A 22,144-nucleotide genomic window follows, 5' to 3' on the forward strand; every position below is an offset into this window, starting at 1 on the left:
TGTGGGGTAATTGTGTAACAATGATAGGTGCCCTTGCCTACTTGTTTGACAAATTGGCAATCTCATTTTCATGCAAAAGAACTGATACGTAGATATATAACACTTCTGGATCCTGATTGGTTTGGCTATCCATCAGAATTATATGGGAAGCCTTATTAATTATTCGACCTTGTGCTACATCATGTGTAGGACAGAGCAGGAGATTTTGCTAATAATTGGTTGATTGCTTCCCAGTTTTGCCAATCTTGCAACTTTTGTCAATATAATTATGATTTCAGTTTTTCCTCACCCGTAATGTCACTCCTAACCATTTGGTTCACAGTCATGTAGGCCTCACGTACTGCACAATAGTTGCATCAAAAGGTATTAATGTTGATTCACTATAAGAGAGGCCTCTTTCTATTTGTCAATCTCATAACTAATTAGTGTCTTGATTATTATGCATCCACTAATATGGAGGTTTTATCAGTAATTCATGGTTTCCTTGTTATTGAAATCATGTGTTTTTCGATTCTCGTAGTGTCATGTGATTACATATCCTTGAAAGGAAACTCGCCAAGCAACTTTCTCTTTGGAACTGCGCGCATCCTCTTCTTATCAGGTATGCTGTCTTCTTATCATCCATAAACACAGTTTGTGAGTTTTAAATGTAATATTGTCATTTTTGTTTTCATATTTTTCAGTTTGAAGGAGCTTTTCTGAATGATGGTAAAGGTCTCAACAACTGGGGGATATCTTCACTCACAAGCCTGGTTAGAGTGCTTGATCATGTTTTATTGACTCATCACTTGGATGCATTTTCTCCAAATTGGATGCTAAAGAAGTTATATCTTGGCTTGTCATAGGTACTATATATCCTGGATGGAACTAATGGAGATATTGCTGTTGATCAGTAACATCTCTAGCTATCAGGTTAGTATTCTTAGTATTCAGTCAAAATTCTGATCTGTTATCTCCGCGAAACCTTTGTTATATGTTAGCAGTAGTCATTCTTTATTCTTATTGTTAGCACAAGAGTGCCAACGTTTATGTGTTCATATTTCACTCTCCATCCAATTCCTATATGCAAACTATATTAAGTTTAAAACAATTTAGCAGCTAGAATTGCTTCTCAAACCATATATTTTTCTGTGTATTCTCGATAACTTGTGTAACTGGATTTCTAAGTGAATCAATTATGCAAGTGTTCAGGGGCCTTCAGGTATAAGAGCAAAACACTTGCATGAATGATTCATTTAGATGCTAAATCTATCATGTACAATTATTTGCCATCCATATTATTTGATGCCTCCCAAGCTCAAATTAAATCAGACTTGACCTGTAAAGTTCAGTGGGCCGGTTTGATATAGAGGTGTCCCCATAAGGACATATATATATGCAAATTGCTTAGTTGTTTGTTAGTGTAGGAAAAATGCTAGCTGCTGCTTAATTATAGAGAGTTAATTTTGACCTGACCTACCCTAAGAATTTATAATGCAAAGATAGATTGCATTACCCTACTTGTCATCATCTTGTTGTTGTTAATTGTAATCTCAAAACCCTACGATATGGGAATCTCTGGTTGATAGCTTTGCCACTGATTTGAGCTAGTGAGGTCATTTCTGTTTGTAGTGTTTGTCTCCAATGGCTTTACCTTTGTAACTTAATTGCACTGATCTATAGTGGTAGAAAGGAAAATTAATGTTTACCTGGGGATAACTGGTGCGCTAATAAAAAGAAAACATCAATAATGTCATTGATTTGTATGACTACTCTGGATTAGAGTAATCGCTGATAATCAGTTTTGCATTTATATGAGAAAACAGGAAGACTTGGATCTCATGAATAACATTGGAGTCAACATGCAGCTACCGTTTTTCTATATCATGGGCAAGAATTTTACCCAGGAAGATTTGCCTGTGTTTTCCAAGTTTTCCAATGGATTAGACGTCATTGGTATAAATCACTACACCAGTTTTTACGAAAAGGACCGTATGTTTTCTCCATGTTCAAACCAGGACCAGGAGCTGCAAGGATAGAGGGGTATGCTATGAGAACTGCTTTTTAAGATGGAGTCTACATTGGAGAACCAGTAGGTAATCTCATCTTGTAAATTATCCGAATCACCACAACACTTTTCTTCAAAAATTAGCTGGATTTTTTATTGATTTAGACTACAGTTGATTGACTATATGTGTATCCTCAAGGAATGGAGAAGATGGTAACATACATATAAGAGAGATACAATAATACACCAATGTTTATTACAGATGGTAAGCTAAAAACTTTTGAATAAAAATGAACAAACCCCATTATTATTATAAGAAAAGTTCTTGATGTGATTGAAGTGGCTATTGTAGGGTATGGTGAGAATTCCACAAATGAAGAACGGTTCCATGATGTCAAGAGAGTGGAGTACATGAGAAGTTACTCTCAGTAAAACAAAAAAATTCTGAATATATATTACTCTAGAACTAATACAAATGATACATAGAAGGTCATCCTAACTTCTTTTCAGCAAAACAAAAATGCCACACCATACAATTGATTCCCATCCCCAGTTTCTAAATTTATTCACACCGCCACCAAGGAGCTCTAGCCTCAAAACTGTGCTCGCCATCATCCCATGATATCTGACAAGCTTGAAGACCAATAGCAACATTAGGTTCCTTTCCATGCCGTGCCATCCACTCAGTAACAGCTATTTCTTTCTCATCTTCGCCAATATAATGTTTCTTATGTTTGCCAAACGGGTTCAGCTCAGGACTTGCAATCTCTGCAATTGTAGCTGGCATGTACATGGAATCACCCACTAGAGGTGCACCATGAGCAGCCAACTGTGCTCGAATCTGCATACATGTAGTTCTCAGTGATTAGCTGATTGCAGAAAAACAAACCAAGACAATGATCACTGTCTTGGGCCAAATCAGAGTGGAAGAACAAAACATAGTAATATACCTGATGAGTCTTTCCAGTCAAAAGGTTGATTTTACACTCATATGCATAATCTTTTGAAGGCCACCCACAGTCTTCAACACCGTATTTCTCTTCGATGACAGAATTTGGCCAGGGAACTTCCTTGCATTCCATCACCTCAAGCTGACACAAACTCCACCTTTCAATGGAATCTGCATAGCATAACTTTTTTAGCTCAGAGGACAGAAGTTTCATATGAAGCATAAAAGTCTCAAATAGTACATACTTCATCAACTGAGCTCAGAAAGAAATTATCTTTTAAGTTGTTGCCACCATGTTAGAGTAAATAAGAGAATGATTTATGCTCTGGTTGGCTTGAAAATAAATTGATTAGCACTTCAATTATCTTTTGGTCCGGTCTAGTTATAGTGATGAGAAAGTACTGGTTTTCTAGTGTTACATATCACAACTACATCCTGATTACCAAACTTAAGAAATTATCCCCAGAAAGGGAAAACAGAAAAGAAACCACAAAACAACATAATGAAAATGTAAGATCTTTAAGAAATTGACACACTCATATTGAAATTCCTCCCACGTAAAACTAGTTTCCAGACAGTGCTTGAATAGACTTATTAATTAGTACCTTCTGAAATGAGTCGTGGAGCCACATTAATTGGACGCATGTAGTGAGTAATTGTTCCAAGTGGCACAGGAGCAGCAGCAAGAGCAAGATAAAGTTTCTTCACTTGTTTTTCCTAGATAAAAGAGAAGAAAATGAACTTAATGACCTAAGAAGACAAGAGCTTCAAAGGTGGCTGGAGTCTCTCCTCCCAATAACCCAGGCTAGTTCAGTCTATTATATGTCAATGCATGAAATTGCAAAACTTACTCGGATTTTTCCATGAAAAACTGAACAATACTCCTTGGTTCTAGCTAAGACAACACTGCAAGTGAGTAACTAGAATCACCCTCTATGTCTCAATAACATCAAGAACAGTAACTTCTGTGATATACATTACCATCCTTCTGTACAATTATCAATCTGATGTGTGGTCATAAGGGGGGTTGTCAGTCCTAAGGCACGGGAGGTAAAGGTTGCACAACTTTCTTCGATGTTGTCTGTGGTTCCTCCAACCTGACAAAATTTGTTACAGTCATAGCTAACTCATAGAAAAAAAAAATTGACAATGCTAGACAAAAGGTATTGGATGAACAAAATACTAAAAAGAATGTTTGTATAATGATACATACTGTTGTACCAGCAGGTTTGTCCAACACCACAAAGTCTTCATTTACTGCTATAACTCTTGATTTCCAGTCAATTTCATAGCACCTGAACAAAATCATGATGTGAGCAGCAATAACACCAGTATACCTGATGATAAAGACCCACTAAATGTTTTGTTTTACCTAGGAAAACGCTTTGGGTGTACATGCACACGTAAGTACGTTCCATCTTCAACAAATTGGTCTACATGTGTGATCCTGAAAGTCTTCTGTGCTTCTCGTACAGTTTTTCCTTTTATAGAAGCTCTCTTTTTCAGTACTGATGGTGCTGTAGCTTCTTTATATACCCTCATTTCCTCAGGCGTCGCGGTTGGAGGAGGCTTTGGACATACAAGGGCATAATACACAGCTCCAAAATGGATAAGATCTGCAACAAACCTTCAAGGAATGAAATTTTTATTTATATATTACTCCAACTTGACAACGACAGAAATGATAATCCATGTAGTAAAGAATAATAATGAGAACCAAAAAGAACAGCACTCACTGAGCAGGAAGATCCAGATTTTTGCATATATATTCTAGAACAGGGCCCCCTTCGGAAACAACCAAGTGCTCAACTCTTGGTGGTCCATTCTGTGAGGGACATGGAAGTAAACGAGTATATGGGTAGCTGAAAGAAGGTAAAGTATCAAAGTCAGAAACACAAAGGAGGAAGCACTGAAATGTTAGCATATACTATTAGTTTCACATTGTTGAGAAAAATACATAGAAACAAATGCTAAATGTACAATTGCATACCCTTTGTAAGAAATAGCTATGTGATTAAAACTCAGCAGCTGTATAAACTGTTAATAAAAATTGCCTATGTGAATCTGAAACTGCATTGAAATAACCATCTTGCAAACAATGTACTATGAACAATATCACACAGACACTAATAATACTTGTGTCATTCCCATTAATAAAAACAAAAAATTTGTATTCTGAAATGACAAAGATTAAAACTTTCATTTTCATATTCTCCTACTTTACTCATTTTTTACTTTTTCAGCTAAAGCTTCACTTCCAACAACAAATTAAGCCAAAAAACTCACACACCCAAAAACACAAACAACCTTTAAACATTGGAAGCTTCTACCTTACCCATAAACAGAAACAGAAGCAGCAGCAGCAGCAGTTGGGTAAGTAACCTCTTCTTTCAAAGACTCACATGCAACCCTTTTCTTCTTCTTTGACCTCTTAGAAAACCAAGCCACCTTCACATGCTGGTAGCTCTTCGAATGTTCACTCAGAGCAACATGGGTCAGTGCCAACGTGCGCGCAAGGGCCACCGGCGCAACTAAACTCCGGCAACCATGACCCAGAAGTGAAGTCAGACTCATTGAGCCCATCTGAAACGAAAAAAGAACACTGCTTGGTTTTGGAGGTGGAGGTTTATCTGAGATTTTTGATGTCACAAAAAAACCGGGTCGGGTCGGGTCACATGATGGGTTCTGGGCTGAGCCCAAAATCCAAAATTGTCCAATCATAGACTTTTGAGTCCCAATCATTGACTCATTGGTAATTATTGACAAGAAAAAAGAGGAGGACAGAAAAGAAAGGAGAGATTTTGAGTGTTGGGGAAGTGAGATTAAAACCATGGAGAAGTGGGTGTCAATGCCAAAGGTGGAGCTTCATGCTCATCTCAATGGATCTATTAGAGACTCTACTTTACTGTAAGCACCATTTTTCTCTTTAACTTTGTAGTGGGTTTATCTGCTGCTTTGCTTTTCGAGGAAGTTCAGTTTTGTTTTTGGTGCAGAGAACTTGCAAGAGATTTGGGTGAGAAGGGTGTCATAGTTTTCTCTGATTTTGAGCATGTTATACAGAAAGGTATCATCTTTTTTTGTTTTATTATGTTGCTTATTAAGAAACCTGTATTTCCAGTGTTAAAGTTTCATTCTTTCATGCTTGGGATGTGTAAAGGGTTAGAAATGATCGGATAACAGACATGTGCAATATGGTTGTTGAAAATGTAATTGAAATGGTTTTTTGAATCTTGACATTGGAATATTGTGTATTGTTGGAATCAGATGACCGTTCTTTAACCGAAGTGTTCAAGTTGTTTGACCTGATCCATATTGTTACTACTGACCACCAAATTATCACAAGAATCACCAAAGAAGTATGAGAACTTTCCAATCTGTCCAATCTTAAGTTCCACCACTTCAATGCAGGAACTTGATGTTATGTTTTTTCTCAAAGCAGGTTATTGAAGATTTTGCTGCTGAGAATGTTGTGTATCTGGAGCTCAGAACAACTCCAAAGGTGATTTTTTTTTTTTTTAAATGAGCTAGGTGGAGGGTGAATTATCCTACTAAGATTACAGATTATTTATTTGATTGAGAAGAAAATGACGGGTTTCATTTTATACAGAAAAATGATTCCATAGGAATGAGCAAACGCTCTTACTTGGAAGCAGTACTGGAGGGTATAAAGGCTGTGAGTACAGTTGATGTTGATTTTAGGCCTCATGATGCTGTTGCCAGGATTCCCAAGAATTCTCCACCTATATATGATACATGTAATGGAAGTACAAGAAAAAAGATTTACGTGAGACTTCTTTTGAGCATTGATCGTCGGGGAACCACAGAGGCTGCAATGGAAACTGTAATGTCATGAAAATATAGGCTGCATGTTTTTTTTTTTTTTTTTTTCAATGAGCAGTGAATTTGAATTAACTGATTTACTGTAGGTGAATCTTGCACTGGAAATGAGAGATTTAGGGGTGGTTGGTATCGATCTTTCTGGGAATCCGATTGTGGGAGATTGGTACTTAATCATTATCCAGAGTTTGTTGCATAGAGCCCTTCTTACTACATGTAATTTAATACATATATGGTATCTGTGGCAGGAGTACATATTTGCCAGCATTAAAATTTGCTAGAGAGCAGGGTCTTTATATAACCCTGCATTGCGGAGAGGTGGGCTTGTTCTTCAAATGCTTGCCATTCATGCCATTATAGTTGCCCTGACTAGTTTTTTACTTCAAGCACTTGTAGGTGCCTAATCCAAAGGAGGTACGATCAATGCTAGATTTTCTACCGCAGAGGATTGGCCATGCCTGTTGCTTTGAAGAAGCAGAATGGGAAAAGTTAAAATCTTCAAGTATTCCGGTAAGAAATTTGTGTGACCTATCACTCTGTTGATTATACAAACCTTCATTGCCACAGATAATTAGTTAAGATCCCTTTGACTGCCATAGGATAGATGCCAGGGAGAAGTCCAAAACATTTTGTCTGGTGATTTTACCAGTTCAATCTTAAAATACCCTTGTTGATGTTTGCTTAATAGAATCGAGAACAAGAGCTTTGTCTGAATCTATGGTTAGTTCCATCTCCTGCTAATGCACATGATCAGAAGAAACCATAGACATGGAACTTTTAGTTGATTACTCATGTTCAACGATGTTATGCTGTTGCGTTTATGTCATTGGTGAAGCTAATAGATTGTTTGCTTAAAATGTAGTTTTATTGTTTTTGTAGGTTTGATTAGCTGTGTGTATATTATATCTTTGCCTGTTTTTCAGGTTGAGATTTGTTTGACATCCAACATCAGGACCAATACAATTCCTTCACTCGAAATTCATCATTTTGGTTAGGTCTTCTGCTTCTATCATTACCTTTCTCTAAACAACTATCTAAAGTATCTCTTTCTGATTGGAGCTTCTGTCTTTCTTTGACGTCTTTTGTAACAAGTTTATTTGATGATGCAGCTGATCTGTACAGTGCAAAGCATCCTCTAGTCCTCTGCACCGATGATTCTGGGGTCTTTTCTACCAGCCTTTCCAACGAGTACAACCTTGCTGCTTCTGCATTTGGTATGTACGATGTCACTGGTGCATTTAATATAAAATAGAACAGACGCTCACAACTGCTGCCCGTTTCTTGAATTCTTAGGTCTTGGAAGGAGGGAAATATTTCAGCTAACAAGACATGCGGTCGAGTTTATATTTGCTGGTGATGGAGTGAAGAGAGAATTAAAGGAGATTTTTAGTTCTGCTGAACAGAAGCTCGACCAATGATTACCTTTTGAATTTAGGGGCATATGCAGAAACGCTGATGATATAGTTGTTGATGATTTTTAGAGCACCAGATGGAGCAGAGCATCTCATTTCATAAGTCTATTATCACCTGTTATTGACATCTTCAGAATTTTTTTTGTTTTCTTCAAGTAATGCAGAATCTTCATTGAATATGACAAATTTTACTGAGTTGCAAATAAAAATCTATTTCATGCTTGGCCCTTTCTAATACCCACGGTTGTTTAAATCAGGGTTGTCAAGGAATAAGTTTATTTTTAGAGCGGCTCACTTGCATTCTAATTCCATTTATGTTGGTAAACATAATGTGACAAGAATACCTCTTAGCCTCTTAGGTCATTTCAAAAAAAGAATACCTCTTAGGTTATTTAACTCCGGGTTATCAAGGGAATAATAATGCTTCTTCTGATTTCGTTTGTGTTAGTACTCAGTGAAACGGTGCGTGACAGAAAACAATGTTATTACTTATCAAAACTCTCAACGCCAAGTTATAAATCGTAACCATGGGACTTTAGTTCCACGTACCAAAATCTGACCAAGGCCGGAACCCGGATCAACCGCTGCCGAAGCGTCCGAAGCTTGGTTGATCCTTGACCAGGAGAGCTTGATGATACTGGTATGGTTTTGTTTCATGTTTTAGGGCTTGTCTCCTGTCTGTTTTGGGAAATGTTTTTTTTTTTTTTGCTTTTGTATTTCTCGTGCGAGAATAAATTAAAACTGCTGCGTTTCAAGTCAAAAAGTGGTATCCAAATGTTCATAAAATCTGAGAAGTAGAAGTTGTATCAAATCCATGAGGATATAGGAATATAACTCTAATTCAACTTACCTAAAACCAATAGAACCCAGAAACCTCGAATCGCTAGGAATACACTTCCTGAAGAGTTAAGGACCAGACTGTGATATTATATAAGCATGGTTCTGATCTAATTAACCTCCAATGCTCCTTTTGCCTTCTTGATCAACTTTTGAGCTAGCCTCTTCCATGATGATGATGCATCAGCAAGTTGGTAACAGACGCGGTGCAAACTCATATGCACCTCCTTTTCTTCCTATGCTACATTATCAACCTCAGGTTCTTCCTCTTTCTGGGTATAACTACCAGCCATATGTTGGTGGATACCATCCTTTTGTGCACCAAACTACGCCTCAACCGCCATACTATGCTACCACATTTTATAATCCTGTAGAACCAGATTACTTTGGCGCTTTCGGAACTTGTCCTTCTGTTGAACCTCAGTTTTCTTGTCATGCTCCGAGCATTATGCCAAATATGGGATCTCATTCTTTGAATTCAAGGGATGCAGTAGCCTCATTAAGGGGTGATATTATGAAGCAGATAGAGTACTATTTTAGTGATGAAAATTTGAATAAGCCTGACCGTTACCTGATTTCGTTGATGGATGACAAAGGGTGGGTTCCAGTACCTATCATTGCCGGGTTTCATAGGGTTAAAGCAATGTGTAAATCTGTAACCTTCATTCTTGAGTCGCTGTTAGACTCGAGTATAGTAGAAGTCCGAGGTAACAGGATAAGAAGACGTGATGTGTGGTCAAAGTACGTGGATTTCATCAGCTAAGCTAGCTACATGAAAAGAAATAAAGAAAAGGATCGAGTGGAAAGATAGTCATTAGCTTCAAGTTTTGATGAGATGAAGCAAAGCTTAATGAAGAAGATTATTTATTCGTAGAATGAATGCTCTTAAACATTGTTGTGTAACTTCTGAAGATTTTCTTTTGCCGGGAACATGAATCGTTTCTTTGAATCTTATTTGCATGCTGAATGTAATGAACAGTGATGTTGGGGCTTGAGTTACTTATACAAAGCCATTGGAGCCAGTAAGGGAAACTGTAATATCATATCTCATGTTTGATTAACTTCATTCAAATAAAGATTTTTTTTTTTTTTTTCCCATCTGAATGATCTATAGGTAGCTTATTAACTCGTTGTATTTTTTTTTTTTATTTTTTTTTTATACGAGGCTTAACTCGTTGTTTGCTGGCAAGAAAAGTTTAGTAGTGGCTAGTGGCTACTAATCTACTATAGTCACCTTGAGATGCTCCTTAATTCATAGTTGATATATGGCTACTCTACTTGAGCTATTGATGCCAATTTTATGTTTTTTTTTTTATCAATTATTTTTGTAGCCAAGTCGACCAGGATGCAACTTCTGGGTCTACTTGCATTCCAATTTCGTGTTGGAATCCTTTTCCATAAGCACACCCATTCCAAATGTCCCTGACATATATAGAAACTAGTTCCATATCTCATAAGTCATAATCTATGATCTCATTAGAAGTCTCAATGCCAAACCCTTAAAAGAAAAGGGGTTTTTCTATGTAAATTAACTTTCTTTTATTTAATCGAAAGAAAGAAAAAAACCCTTAAAAGGAAAAAAAAATTGCATGTATTTGAGTTTGTACGTGTAGCGAATTTCAGTAGTGGATGATTGGCCTTACTTCTTCAATAATATTGATGGCTGCTCAATAAATGTCAATTTTTGTTTCATCAATTCCATATAAATGACATTACATATAAAAATGTAATAGTAATATTGATCGATGACATGAAAAGCCAAGTGTCACAAACAGATTCTCCAGCTTTGATACCTAATCTTCAATTGGCCGAGAAGAAGGATTGATACAGCATAAGGGCTGCGGAACATAGGTAGAAGCCAATTCCCCTTTATAGAAGACCAACTGATTGTTTGACAAAGCCACAACTGACACACACAATACAACGAGATTAGGATACAAAATATTTATGAAACAAACACAATAGGGAAAAGTGCTTTAAATCCCTTGAGAACCAGGAGTAAAATCTTTCTTTCACCATTTTAAGATCTGGCATCCAATGAATGCTGAAAGCCTGAAAGTTCGATCCGCAGCTGGGCTTTCAGCCCCAATTCCTTTTGCATGTTCCTAAATGTTATATAGACTCATCTTCAACTTATGCATGTTCATAGACATCATTTAATTTTCTCTAATATCTTATAACTATAACATGTAAAACCTAACACATAATAACATCAATAACATCAATGATCCTTTAATCAAAATTGCCAGCTCCGGCTCCCATTCACTCTTTCTGCTCCAATCATCACATTTTACTACTGGACAGTGTATATTTGATATCTATGACTCTAACATGGTGTATTCGGTTTCGGCGATCAAAGTAAATGCCACATAGAGCCAGTGGCGGAACCAGGATCTGAAATTAGGGGGGGGTCGAGACATAAAACATTAACTTTAATATAATTTTTTTTTAAAAAAAAAAAACTCATTTTCCATATTAATCAACACACTTTGTTGACTTCATTAACCAAAAAAACACACCTTGTTAACTTTCTATAATAAAATAATTGAAGAAACTAGACATCAATTACAATAAATTGCAAAATCTTCTAAGAAGCATTTCCATATTTCCTCATTATAAATTTGGATAGTTATTACACAGTAAATACTATTAATTTTGAATTATTCTCATTATAATTTTGTAAGTTGTGTTGCTGATTGCCTGATTGGTGTGTTTGGGGGGGGGGGGGGGGTCCAGTGATTCAATTAAAGCCAAGTTCTATTTAATTGTAGCTTAATTGTATGACGTTTAGGTGATCTGGTGAAGATTTGGACAAATGTTAGGGGGGGTCTGAACCCCCTCAGGCCCTGTAGCAGTTCCGCCACTGCATAGACCCTGCGTCGTAGGGAATTTGTTGTTGTCTCCACTAGAGGCATCTCAAATCCTCATACCAGCGATGACATAATAGTTCGCATTTTCCATCTCTGCTTTGGTCGGCCTACGCATATTGCTCTTTCCCTGCTATCGATTCAAGACTGGGATCGCTTAGTTTTCTCTAATATCTTAAAACTAGAACATATAATAACATCAATGATACTCTTATCAGAACCAAAGTCACAAATATGTCATACATTTTGTTTGTGTAGCTTAATCTAAAATCTCAATAAACTTATAAATAGAAAAAATATCGTGACTCACAAAAGTGTATATATAGCTTAATCTAAACTCTCGGTATGACTTATGAAAAAATATAGAATGAATGCTCAAACAAGAAGTATCATTCTTTCCTCTTCCCAAATGTAAGGTTTGTGAAGATTCCTCATCAATCGGGTGTGAAGCCATACATATCACGTTCAACCGGGTCAAGTAAAGGCTTACTTTCAAGTGGGTCAATTAGGTCCGTGATTCAGGTCCAACAATTAAATTTAAGAGGGCAAAATAGCACGAATGGCCCAAATCTTTCTGGATGAACAAAACAAAATGTCCAAATTACCCTCAACGGCTCCAGTCCAAGAGTTTTGGAGAACACGCTGAAACAAAAGGCAATGGATTTCGAGAAACGAAAAGCGACGACGCTGGCGTCACAGAGATCGGAGGTGACAGACAAGTCACCTAAAGGCATGGTGGACACTCCGATCATACCTCTCCTTGACGTCATCAACTGCCACCGCAACTGCTTCACCACCAGTTCCTGCTCCGGCCGAATATCCAAGAAGAAAGCAGTACGTAGCAAATCCGAAGAAGCAAATTAAGTCCGCAGGAGTCTAGCCTCCTTGACTTGTATCTAAGAACCAGTGCCTTAGCTGATGAAGTAAATTCTCGTAGTATAGTGGATGAACACGAGTGTCTCACTTTCTTTTTTTTTGAAATAAAGTGTCTCACTTTCTAAATGATGATAGTATTGTATTGATTCACAATCTTGATTTACTATAATGTTATTTTCTTCAAGTAATGCACAATATTGATTCGATATGTCAAAGCAGTTATGACTTATGACTGATGGAAACGATATGAAGCAAATAAAAACCTATTTCTCCATGTTTGTTTCTTTTCCATCAAAATATGATCTTACCATGCATGATTGGGATTCCATCACTAGGTTATATCCTTGTCAAGAAAGCAAGTTTTGTATGCATGAAAAACCCAACATTAATGGGCAAAATGTCTCATCTGAATGTGAATTTGTCAATATCTAACATTGAAGGGGTATGCACAATGCCAACTTGAATCAAAGGGAAATAAGAAAAGAATATCCCTAATAGCACAAATGCATCTTCATAGACAAAATCCATCATTTTGGGAGTTAGTGACTTGCTCCTTATCCTTATTCATCTGGTGTGGGTGCTCCTTTAATCCAAAAATTGAAAGGTTGTACATTGCAACTTTACTTAGTGAAAAAATCAAAATAAGTCATTAACCACACTCCTGTATCCAGAATTTTACTTGTTCAATCAGTTACTTTAATGTTTCTGCTTGGTTACAAGTCCACACCATAAAATCCGGCATCATTTTACACTACTGAAATTTAAATGTTGCTTTTCCCCGTATCATATACAGAGATAGTGTAATGTTTAGTCGGAAAGATTAAGATCAAAGAAAACCTAACTACCCTTTCCCCATTTCACTCTTGATCCATCAAGACATAAGACTTTGCTACGTAGTAAAGTAAAGCAACACACCCCCTATGGACTTTGCTATGTTGTACACGACGTCGTTTTGGCCAGACTCTGCCTGAACTTCTGTGTGTGCGTAAAACTCCAAAGCTCATATATAACGATGTCTGTCTTCTCTCCCGCCATTAATCCCAATTCTCCTTCTTCTCCAAAACCCTAACCTTCAAACCCCCATTTCCGTCAACCCAAATCCAACCTCACCAACTCCACCAAAGACCCGCACTTTCTCTCTCTTTCATCTCCAAGATCAAGCCTTTGAACATTTCCTCACCCAGATGATAGTCGAGCTGAGCTTCCAGCCGTCCGATCAGATCGAATTCGGAGCCTGATCGCCGTCCGATCACAATGTCCTGGGGACTGGGATGGAAGCGCCCCTCCGAGATCTTCCATCTCACGCTCTCCTACGGCACCGAGGACCCGCCGACGCCGGAGAATTCCAGCAGCGGCACGCGGTCCTCGGCGTCGTCGTTGGAGTCTTCCTCGTCGGTAGTGTCGCAGCAAGATCAAGAATTGGGGTTCCGGATCGATCTGGATTGGTCCGCCGGCGACGACGAGGACCAGGTGGCGCTGCGGCTCCAGTCGCAGCTGATGGTGGCGCTGCCGATGCCGCAGGACACGGTGGTCGTGGAGCTGAGGCCGGAGGAGGCGAATGTGAGTGTGGATATGAGGGTTGTGCGGCGGAGAGAGCCGTTGAGGACCGTGAGTATGACCAAGACGGGCGGGTCGGGTCAGCAGAATGACGGCACCGGAGTGTTGACCCGGTTGTTGAGGTCCAATTTCTCTTCTTCGATGCCAGCTGTCGCCGAAGGCGCGGCGGCTTGCGGTGTGCATTGGCAGTGCGTCACGGTGGTCCGTCTCTGTGGTTGTGGTTTGTCGGTGAGTCTTTCTTTGCTTTCTTTGTTAGTGAATTTTGATTCTTTCTGTGTTCAATGTATGTAAGCAATAGATCATGCTATGAATTTCGGTCCTTTACTGTGTTCTTGAGTACTTGGAAGTTACAGTGATCTGTTTAGTTTTCGAAAACTAGTGACAGTATATACATTTTTTCGACTGTAGTTTCGGTTGTTAGAGTGAACTCCTTGTCCAGTTGTCCACTGGTGTGTTGCTTCATAACTAAAAACATCATAGAAAAGTAATGCTGACTATGCGATATCAATTGATTGAATTAGAAGTGATTAGAGGAAGAGCATTTTTGTTGTTACTTGCGAGTGAATTTTGAGATGAGTTGCGAGATTTTATATCAATTGCTTGGAAACTATTTGCAGGTATTGCCGGTAGAGCTAACCAGACTACCTCTTCTTGAGAAGCTACACCTTGATAACAATAAACTGGAACGTTTGCCTTCTGAACTCGGGGAATTGAGAAGCTTAAAGGTGCTCAGGGTTGACTACAACATGCTGGTTTCAGTACCGGGTAAGTTTGAAATGACTTCATAAATGTTATCAGTCTATCTCACGACTATTTAGATGAAAACCAAAGGTTTAGATGGATCAACATGACTTTATTTGGTTTTGGAGTTGAGTCATTGATGAATTAATTTGTTTGGTTTTTGTTGGACTTGGAAGCAGTGGAACTGAGACAGTGTGTTGGATTAGTGGAACTTTCTTTGGAACACAACAAGCTTGTTCGGCCTCTGCTTGATTTCAGGTCATTTCATCATCACTTCAACATTTTTAGTTAGCTTACATATTCTTTCCACTCTCCATTACAGCCGTGTTCGTGAATGTGATTTCTCTGGTTCTAATGGTTCCCTCCAGTTCTGTGACAGGGCTATGGCTGAGCTCCGGGTACTTAGGCTATTTGGAAACCCTCTTGAATTTCTTCCTGAAATCTTGCCTCTGCACAAACTTCATCATTTATCTCTAGCAAATATCAGGATTGTGGCAGATGACAGCTTGAGATCAGTGAATGTGCAGATAGAGGTAATGATTAATGCAATATCTGTGGAAGCTTTTGAGATCTAAAACTTCCAATCTCAGATTATGCATTGTTGATAATAAAATTTTTGTGGTAATTGCAGATGGAAAACAGTTCGTATTTTGGTGCATCTAGGCATAAGCTAAGCGCCTTTTTCGCCCTTATATTCCGTTTTTCTTCTTGTCATCACCCTTTACTAGCATCTGCACTAGCAAAGATAATGCAAGACGAAGGAAACCGTGCAGTCGTTGGTAAAGATGAGAATGCAGTGCGACAGCTTATTAGTATGATCAGTAGTGATGACCGTTATGTGGTATGTGGGTTAGTTGTCCTGAAAATGGTTTTACTTGCTTATATACTGTTTTCCTGCATATAGTTTTAAGAGTTCCAACTTCTGGCAGGTTCAAGAAGCATGTTCTGCTCTTTCATCTCTTGCTGCAGACGTTTCAGTTGCAATGCAGTTGATGAAAGCCGACATTATGCAACCCATTGAGACGGTACTGAGATCTGTTCTCCAAGAGGAAGTGATTTCTGTATTACAAGTTGTGGTGAAGCTGGCTTTTGCATCTGATGCTGTAGCTCAGAAAATGCTGACCAAGGATGTATTGAAGTCGTTAAAACTCTTATGTGCCCACAGAACCCCAGAGGCAAGTTCTCTACTTTCTTTCTTCAGGCAGTGGTTCTTGTACTTTCTTTCTATAGTATTGTCAAATATTGAGGTTTATCATTCATTAGGTGCAAAGGTTAGCTTTGGTAGCAGTTGGAAATTTGGCGTTCTGTTTGGAGAATCGTCGCCTTCTGGTTACTTCTGAAAGTTTGTGTGAACTTCTCATGCGCTTAACAGTTGTGCCTGAACCACGTGTGAATAAAGCTGCAGCTCGTGCTTTGGCAATTCTTGGTCCGTCTCTTAGGTTTGAATTGGTTTATAAAATTTAGGTTTTAGATTTTTAGTTGATATATCATGCCTTTTGTAGGGGAAAATGGAAATCTACGACGTGCCATAAGGGGGAGACAGGTGCCAAAGCAAGGATTACGCATACTCTCAATGGATGGTGGTGGTATGAAAGGTCTGGCAACTGTGCAAATTCTTAAAGCAATTGAGAAGGGAACTGGAAAACCCATACATGAGTTGTTTGACCTCATATGCGGCACATCAACTGGTGGCATGCTTGCTGTTGCTCTTGGCATTAAGCTAATGTCATTAGATCAGTGTGAAGAAATATACAAAAACCTTGGTGAGAATGCTGTATTAACACGAAGCTTTTCTCATGGATCAATTGTATGTATCAGTTCTGATATAAGTTTTGCAGGAAAACTTGTCTTTGCTGAACCTGCTCCAAAGGACAATGAAGCTGCAAGTTGGAGAGAAAAGTTGGATCAGCTTTATAAAAGTTCGTCGCAGAGTTTCAGAGTTGTTGTACATGGATCTAAAGTATGTTTTAATGTTTTATGTTTGATTTGTTTGTAGGTACCATCAGATATGCCTTTCTTTTATTTTGTTTAACTTATTTGCAACTTTTGTTTTGTGGAAGTTGCGGATGTCTTGGACAATCATATTTCTAATATATACTTGATTTTCTTCAAACAAGAGCTTTTAAAATGAAGAGAACTCCCCCACTTGTATTATGGAAGACTAATTTCTCATCGTACTTTTGTTTTATATCTTAATTGTATAATCTCTTCGGTATTCATATGTTCTACGAATAGTGGAGGTACTAGTTTAAACAGGTTTAAACAATGGAGTAGTCATTAGTTTTTTAGGTTGTTGTGGCCTATGTGCTTTGAATTTTATAAGGATAGCTATAATATATTGTCTTGCAGCATAGTGCAGATCAGTTTGAGACATTGTTGAAGGAAATGTGTGCTGATGAGGATGGAGATCTGATGATAGAGTCGGCAGTGAAAAACATTCCCAAAGTTTTTGTAGTGTCAACTTTGGTGAGCATGACGCCAGCTCAGCCGTTCTTATTCCGGAATTATCAGGTTTGAGATAGATAGTTACTGTATATGCAAACAACATGGCTTCACTGTTGAAATACTAACATGGCATCTTGAACTCAATTTTTAGTACCCTGCGGGAACGCCAGAAGTAGCTCTTGTAGTTTCAGAGAGTTCAGGAATCACTGTGCAAGAACCAACTACTTTGGGTACTGACCTTGGCTATAAACGCAGTGCTTTTATGGGAAGTTGTAAGCATCAAATATGGCAAGCTATAAGAGCATCATCTGCTGCGCCATACTATCTTGATGATTTCTCAGATGGTATTCTCTTTTTCAGCTTGTGAAACCTTTATCATCTTTATGACTTTTTAAGGAATTTCTTGATCTTGTTTTTTAATACATATGTCCTGCAACTTTTATAGATATTCATCGTTGGCAAGATGGTGCAATAGTGGCAAACAATCCTACAATCTTTGCCATCAGAGAAGCACAACTTTTATGGCCTGACACGAAAATTGATTGCTTAGTGTCTGTTGGCTGTGGTTCTGTTCCGACAAAGGTAAATCATGAAATTTCCTTTGTTTTTAAAGTCAGTTCTGTCACACTCGTCTTCTCATCTAGTTTTGAACTTTGGTGACCAGTTACAATTTTTGCAATATTGAAAGTCTCCACCATCCTAGTCAAATGTCACTTTGAAACCCTGTAGAGAACATTCGGGCAAAGCTTCTTGGTTGTATGTATATTTTTAGTTTTCAATACATTTTGCGAAGAATGTGTTCTTTATTTGCATGGCTCTTGTTTCCTGGGCCCTTAAGAGAAACAAGCATTTAAGCCATATGGTAGTCTTGCTGAAGCTTTTCCATTGAGCAAGAGTGCAAGATAGTTGTGGGATAAAAGGTCACCTGGGTGGTACAGGTAGCAGATATGGAAATGTATGCTACTCATCTGTACCCACTAGCTTGTACTCTGCTCTCCTCTCCTAATCATGACCGATTTAGGCATTGAATCGGAGGTGCTGAGGACCCTTACATTGTATTAGAAGTTTAGGACCATTTTCAGGAGTTCGTTTTGCTGATTTTTCTGCAAGAAGCACTGAGAAGACAGTTAACGTATGGTCTACTGAATTTGATGCACAAAATTGAAACGAGTGAATAGCATTGTAGCTGCTAAGTTTTCTGAATTTTAAGTCATTATTCTGCTTTATCTAGTCATACTGAATCTGCTACTGTAGGTGCGAAAAGGTGGTTGGCGTTATCTGGATACTGGGCAAGTATTGATAGAGAGTTCTTGCTCTGTGGAACGCGTGGAGGAAGCCTTGAGCACATTGCTACCCATGCTCCCTGGAATACAATACTTTCGGTTTAATCCAGGTATTTTTTTTTTTGCGTCCATAAAGTCTACATCTCTCTCTCTTCCCTCCCCCCCCCCCAAAAAAAAAAAATACGTAATAGAAAAAACTGGATAGTTCTTTCTAATTGTTATCAAGCCTTGACAATTTATGTTTTCACCCATGAACTTTTTTCTTTAAGAGAGTTTTAGTGAAAAAAATAAAATAAAATAATATATATATATATATATATATATACACACACACTTCTCAACCAGCATTTTTATGTTTTTCAGTTGATGAACGTTGTGATATGGAACTGGATGAGACTGATCCAGCTGTCTGGCTGAAATTGGAAGCCTCAGTTGAGGAATATATTCAGAAAAATTCTCTTACTCTTAAGGATGCCTGTGAGAGACTACTGCTGCCATTCCAAAACGACGAAAAGTGGTCCGAGAATTTGAGATCCCAACATTTCCCCAAGGCAAATGAGGGTATTGATGCTAACATTTTTGTCATCATTCTGCCCTATGCATTTTTAGGTTTTTTGAAACTCAACTAATATTGCTACTTTGCTGCAGTAGATGTGAAAAGCCCATCTCTAGGTTGGAGGCGTAATGTGCTTCTTGTTGAAGCTTCTCATAGCCCCAATTCTGGTCGAGCTTCGAATCACGCTCATGAACTTGAATCATTTTGTGCTCGTAATGGAATACGGGTATCTTTAATGCAAGGAGTATCAGGGTTTGTGAAAACCGCGGCAGCAACAACATTCCCAACACCATTTCAGTCGCCTTTGTTTCCTGCAAGCGTCCCATCAAGCCCACTTTTCTACAGTCCTGACTTTGGCCCGCAGAGGGTTGGCCGAATTGATATGGTCCCACCTCTGAGCTTAGATGGCCAACCTGGAAAGGGAGCTGCCTCACCACCAAAGTCTCCTTCAGGACCTAGGCAGCTTTCTGTACCCGTTCAGTCATTGCATGAGAAGTTACAAAATTTGCCACAAGTGGGCATTGTGCATTTGGCCCTTCAAAATGACTCAATTGGCTCGATTTTAAGGTCAATATTTCAATGGTTAATTTGTTATAACCTATAATTGCAAATTTCAGTTGTCACTAATTCCCCTGGCTGTTTATTTCTGCAGTTGGCAGAATGATGTATTTGTGGTTGCTGAACCTGGAGAACTTGCAGATAACTTTCTGCAGAGTGTTAAGTTGAGCTTGTTATCAGTTATGCGAAACCATCGCAAGAAGGCTGGATCACCTCTTTCCAATATTTCAACTGTTTCTGATTTGGTTGCTTGTAAACCAATCTTCCAACTTGGATGTATCGTTCACCGTTATATGGGACGCCAAACTCAAGTATGTTCCTTAAGCATTACATACATTAGTTTTTGGTACTCATTAGAAGTTGCCAAATTGTTAATTCTGGATTGCATTTTCTTAAGGTAATGGAAGATGGCCAAGAAATTGGGGCGTATTTGTTTCGTAGAACTGTCCCCTCTATTCACTTGACACCTGATGATGTTCGATGGATGGTATGCCATAGTCACTAGTTATGTGAAGCATTTGCTGTTTGTTATGGTAAACATCCAATTTGGGTGTATGATTTAAGTGATAGAATTGATGCCTTTATGTCATTCATGACTTAGGTTGGAGCTTGGAGAGACAGGATCATTATTTGTACAGGGACAAATGGGCCTACGCCAACTATGATCAAAGCATTTTTAGACTCTGGTGCCAAAGCGGTTATATCTTCCTCAGTACAGCCCCAAGAAACACAGTTAACATTCGGGTCTACTGATTTCAGTGTTCTTGAAAAGTTTGAGATTGGTGATGAGGAGGCTGAAGATGAAGAAGTTGAAGATGAGGCGGCTGAACCTGAAAGTCCGGTGAGTGATTGGGAAGACAGTGAAAATGGAGACCACTCTATCGGCTTTGGGGATGATGATGAGGAAGAAGTGTCCCAATTCGTCTGTCATTTGTATGACTCACTGTTTCGAGAGGGTACAAGTGTGGATGTTGCTTTACGACATGCTCTTGCTTCACATCGGAAGTTGAGGTATTCATGTCATCTTCCCAGTATACAGTAGATAGTAACTACATTTCATACATTGAAACAAAGTTTAAACGGAAAAAAAAAAAAGGATAGGAAAAATAGAAAAGGGAATAAGTACATAGAGGAGCTCGTGGATATTTAGATAATAAGAGGGAACTTCCAATTTTGAGGCTTACAATCAGAAAAGAAAATAGAAATGTTGTTGTTTAATTGTTAGATAAACAAGTACGGTGTTCTGCATTTATATTGTATATGGGGTCAAATTTTCTCATTTTCCCTTCATTCTGATAAACTCTTTTGCCGAGTTTTCATTTCTTCAGCAACTCTTTTTATTTCTTCGGCATTTATAATAGTTTAATTTGTCGTAACGTCTATTGTTGTATTGGTGAAGAGTCATATTAAACGAACCTAATTCAAGCACAATCTCAGTGCCTAGTATCGTTCATTTTCTATCCAAGCGGTCACGTTCTGAATGATGAATATAGTTCATGGCCTTCAACTTTAAGCAATGCGTTAAAATGCAGATGGTGCCCTAGAGGGCACTTCAATGGAACCAACATAGCTTCAAAATAAACTATAATTGGACCGACCACCATTCCTGGGAAAAGAAAACTATTCAATTACAGCCTTCACAGGGCATCTTCTATTCCATTACCAAATGAAAGAAATGATTTTGGTCCCTGCACTTGGTGAGCTTAATCAATTACATGCCCCTCACTTTCCAGCTCCACTCATGCCTATCGAACTGAGGCTCATGGAAAATGAACCAAGCCTCAACCAGTATAATTTATATAGAAAAGTGACCCCATCTAGAAAATTGCATCATTCCCACATCTGATACAGAAAAACAATTAGTAAAAAGCAAAAGAATGGCAATGAAGAATATGTCCAGCACCTGTAACCCCTTACCTAAAAAGCACTCCAAGCAAGAGAGTGAAAATCTTCACCTCTGTTTTTCCTTTTACCCCAAGGAAAGATTGCAAGGAAAGTATAAAGAACTCCGAAATTTCGTGCCATCTGTGAAATTAGAAAAGGATGTTTGGATTTCTGAAAACGTTTTCGAAATGATTAGAACTTTGTTCAGACCCTACCGTGATAATGAATTTAGGTGCAGAGTTTACGATCTGTAAAAGGATCTGTCATCAGTCAAAAAGGTTAGAAATTTGATCCGCAGATTATGCATGGTTTTATTGTAGACACAAGGATATTATGATAGCGATCCATCTCCTAC

The 22,144-nt window shown here is 38.3% G+C and overlaps 4 protein-coding genes and 1 long non-coding RNA gene across 7 annotated transcripts; 4 read left to right on the forward strand and 1 right to left on the reverse strand.

The window, feature by feature from the left end:
- The first annotated feature begins 204 nt into the window (after positions 1 to 204).
- Positions 205 to 2,279, forward strand: LOC133729864 (uncharacterized). The gene is made up of 5 exons (XR_009856525.1): positions 205 to 363; positions 521 to 601; positions 684 to 752; positions 846 to 912; positions 1,806 to 2,279. It is a non-coding gene; the product is annotated as an uncharacterized LOC133729864 (long non-coding RNA).
- Positions 2,280 to 2,416: 137 nt separating this feature from the next.
- Positions 2,417 to 5,678, reverse strand: LOC133729862 (RNA pseudouridine synthase 6, chloroplastic-like). Its single transcript, XM_062157469.1, has 9 exons — positions 5,272 to 5,678; positions 4,673 to 4,798; positions 4,309 to 4,563; positions 4,150 to 4,231; positions 3,918 to 4,033; positions 3,788 to 3,842; positions 3,542 to 3,653; positions 2,938 to 3,107; positions 2,417 to 2,828 (listed from the first exon to the last, which is right to left on the reverse strand). The coding sequence occupies exons 1-9, from the start codon at positions 5,676 to 5,678 to the stop codon at positions 2,550 to 2,552; spliced, it is 1,602 nt and encodes a 533-aa protein (XP_062013453.1). The 3' UTR covers positions 2,417 to 2,549.
- Positions 5,679 to 5,683: 5 nt separating this feature from the next.
- On the forward strand, positions 5,684 to 8,422 carry LOC133729863 (N6-mAMP deaminase). Its single transcript, XM_062157470.1, has 11 exons — positions 5,684 to 5,843; positions 5,930 to 6,000; positions 6,201 to 6,292; positions 6,376 to 6,435; positions 6,544 to 6,777; positions 6,863 to 6,939; positions 7,022 to 7,091; positions 7,170 to 7,283; positions 7,697 to 7,763; positions 7,883 to 7,987; positions 8,067 to 8,422. The coding sequence occupies exons 1-11, from the start codon at positions 5,767 to 5,769 to the stop codon at positions 8,189 to 8,191; spliced, it is 1,092 nt and encodes a 363-aa protein (XP_062013454.1). The 5' UTR covers positions 5,684 to 5,766; the 3' UTR covers positions 8,192 to 8,422.
- Positions 8,423 to 9,194: 772 nt separating this feature from the next.
- On the forward strand, positions 9,195 to 9,785 carry LOC133731446 (la-related protein 1A-like). Its single transcript, XM_062158815.1, has one exon. It carries the CDS (start codon positions 9,195 to 9,197, stop codon positions 9,783 to 9,785), a length of 591 nt encoding a protein of 196 aa, XP_062014799.1.
- A 3,952-nt stretch (positions 9,786 to 13,737) lies between these two features.
- Positions 13,738 to 21,287, forward strand: LOC133729865 (phospholipase A I). 3 transcript variants are annotated; one of them, XM_062157472.1, is made up of 18 exons: positions 13,738 to 14,550; positions 14,940 to 15,087; positions 15,243 to 15,321; positions 15,443 to 15,596; positions 15,695 to 15,904; positions 15,993 to 16,238; positions 16,327 to 16,489; positions 16,566 to 16,826; positions 16,902 to 17,023; positions 17,413 to 17,574; positions 17,660 to 17,852; positions 17,954 to 18,090; positions 18,763 to 18,901; positions 19,155 to 19,352; positions 19,443 to 19,914; positions 20,000 to 20,216; positions 20,303 to 20,392; positions 20,507 to 21,287. In XM_062157472.1, exons 1-18 carry the CDS (start codon positions 14,020 to 14,022, stop codon positions 20,945 to 20,947), a joined length of 3,963 nt encoding a protein of 1,320 aa, XP_062013456.1. In that variant the 5' UTR covers positions 13,738 to 14,019; the 3' UTR covers positions 20,948 to 21,287. The 3 variants fall into 3 exon arrangements, with proteins under 3 accessions (XP_062013456.1, XP_062013455.1, XP_062013457.1); XM_062157471.1 differs by having other exon boundaries at positions 13,740 to 14,550; positions 19,440 to 19,914; XM_062157473.1 differs by lacking the exon at positions 13,738 to 14,550 and having other exon boundaries at positions 15,038 to 15,087; positions 15,432 to 15,596; positions 19,440 to 19,914.
- Positions 21,288 to 22,144: the final 857 nt, after the last annotated feature.

Source organism: Rosa rugosa, chromosome 2, assembly GCF_958449725.1.
Source record: "Rosa rugosa chromosome 2, drRosRugo1.1, whole genome shotgun sequence".
NCBI classification, from domain to species: domain Eukaryota; kingdom Viridiplantae; phylum Streptophyta; class Magnoliopsida; order Rosales; family Rosaceae; genus Rosa; species Rosa rugosa.

Bases quoted from the DNA above. Each gene is read 5' to 3' on its own strand.
- LOC133729862 (XM_062157469.1), bottom strand. From the start codon at position 5,678: ATGATTGGGACTCAAAAGTCTATGATTGGACAATTTTGGATTTTGGGC. The intron at 4,034-4,149 runs GTATGTATCATT...AAATTTTGTCAG, and splicing joins ACAAACCTGCTGGTACAACA to GTTGGAGGAACCACAGACAA. The intron at 3,654-3,787 runs GTAAGTTTTGCA...TCTTTTATCTAG, and splicing joins TTTTTCATGGAAAAATCCGA to GAAAAACAAGTGAAGAAACT.
- LOC133729863 (XM_062157470.1), top strand. From the start codon at position 5,767: ATGGAGAAGTGGGTGTCAATGCCAAAGGTGGAGCTTCATGCTCATCTC. The intron at 6,940-7,021 runs GTACTTAATCAT...TATCTGTGGCAG, and splicing joins AATCCGATTGTGGGAGATTG to GAGTACATATTTGCCAGCAT. The intron at 7,764-7,882 runs GTTAGGTCTTCT...TTGATGATGCAG, and splicing joins ACTCGAAATTCATCATTTTG to CTGATCTGTACAGTGCAAAG.
- LOC133731446 (XM_062158815.1), top strand. From the start codon at position 9,195: ATGATGATGCATCAGCAAGTTGGTAACAGACGCGGTGCAAACTCATAT.
- LOC133729865 (XM_062157471.1), top strand. From the start codon at position 14,020: ATGTCCTGGGGACTGGGATGGAAGCGCCCCTCCGAGATCTTCCATCTC. The intron at 16,239-16,326 runs GCAAGTTCTCTA...ATCATTCATTAG, and splicing joins GTGCCCACAGAACCCCAGAG to GTGCAAAGGTTAGCTTTGGT. The intron at 17,024-17,412 runs GTATGTTTTAAT...ATTGTCTTGCAG, and splicing joins TTGTTGTACATGGATCTAAA to CATAGTGCAGATCAGTTTGA.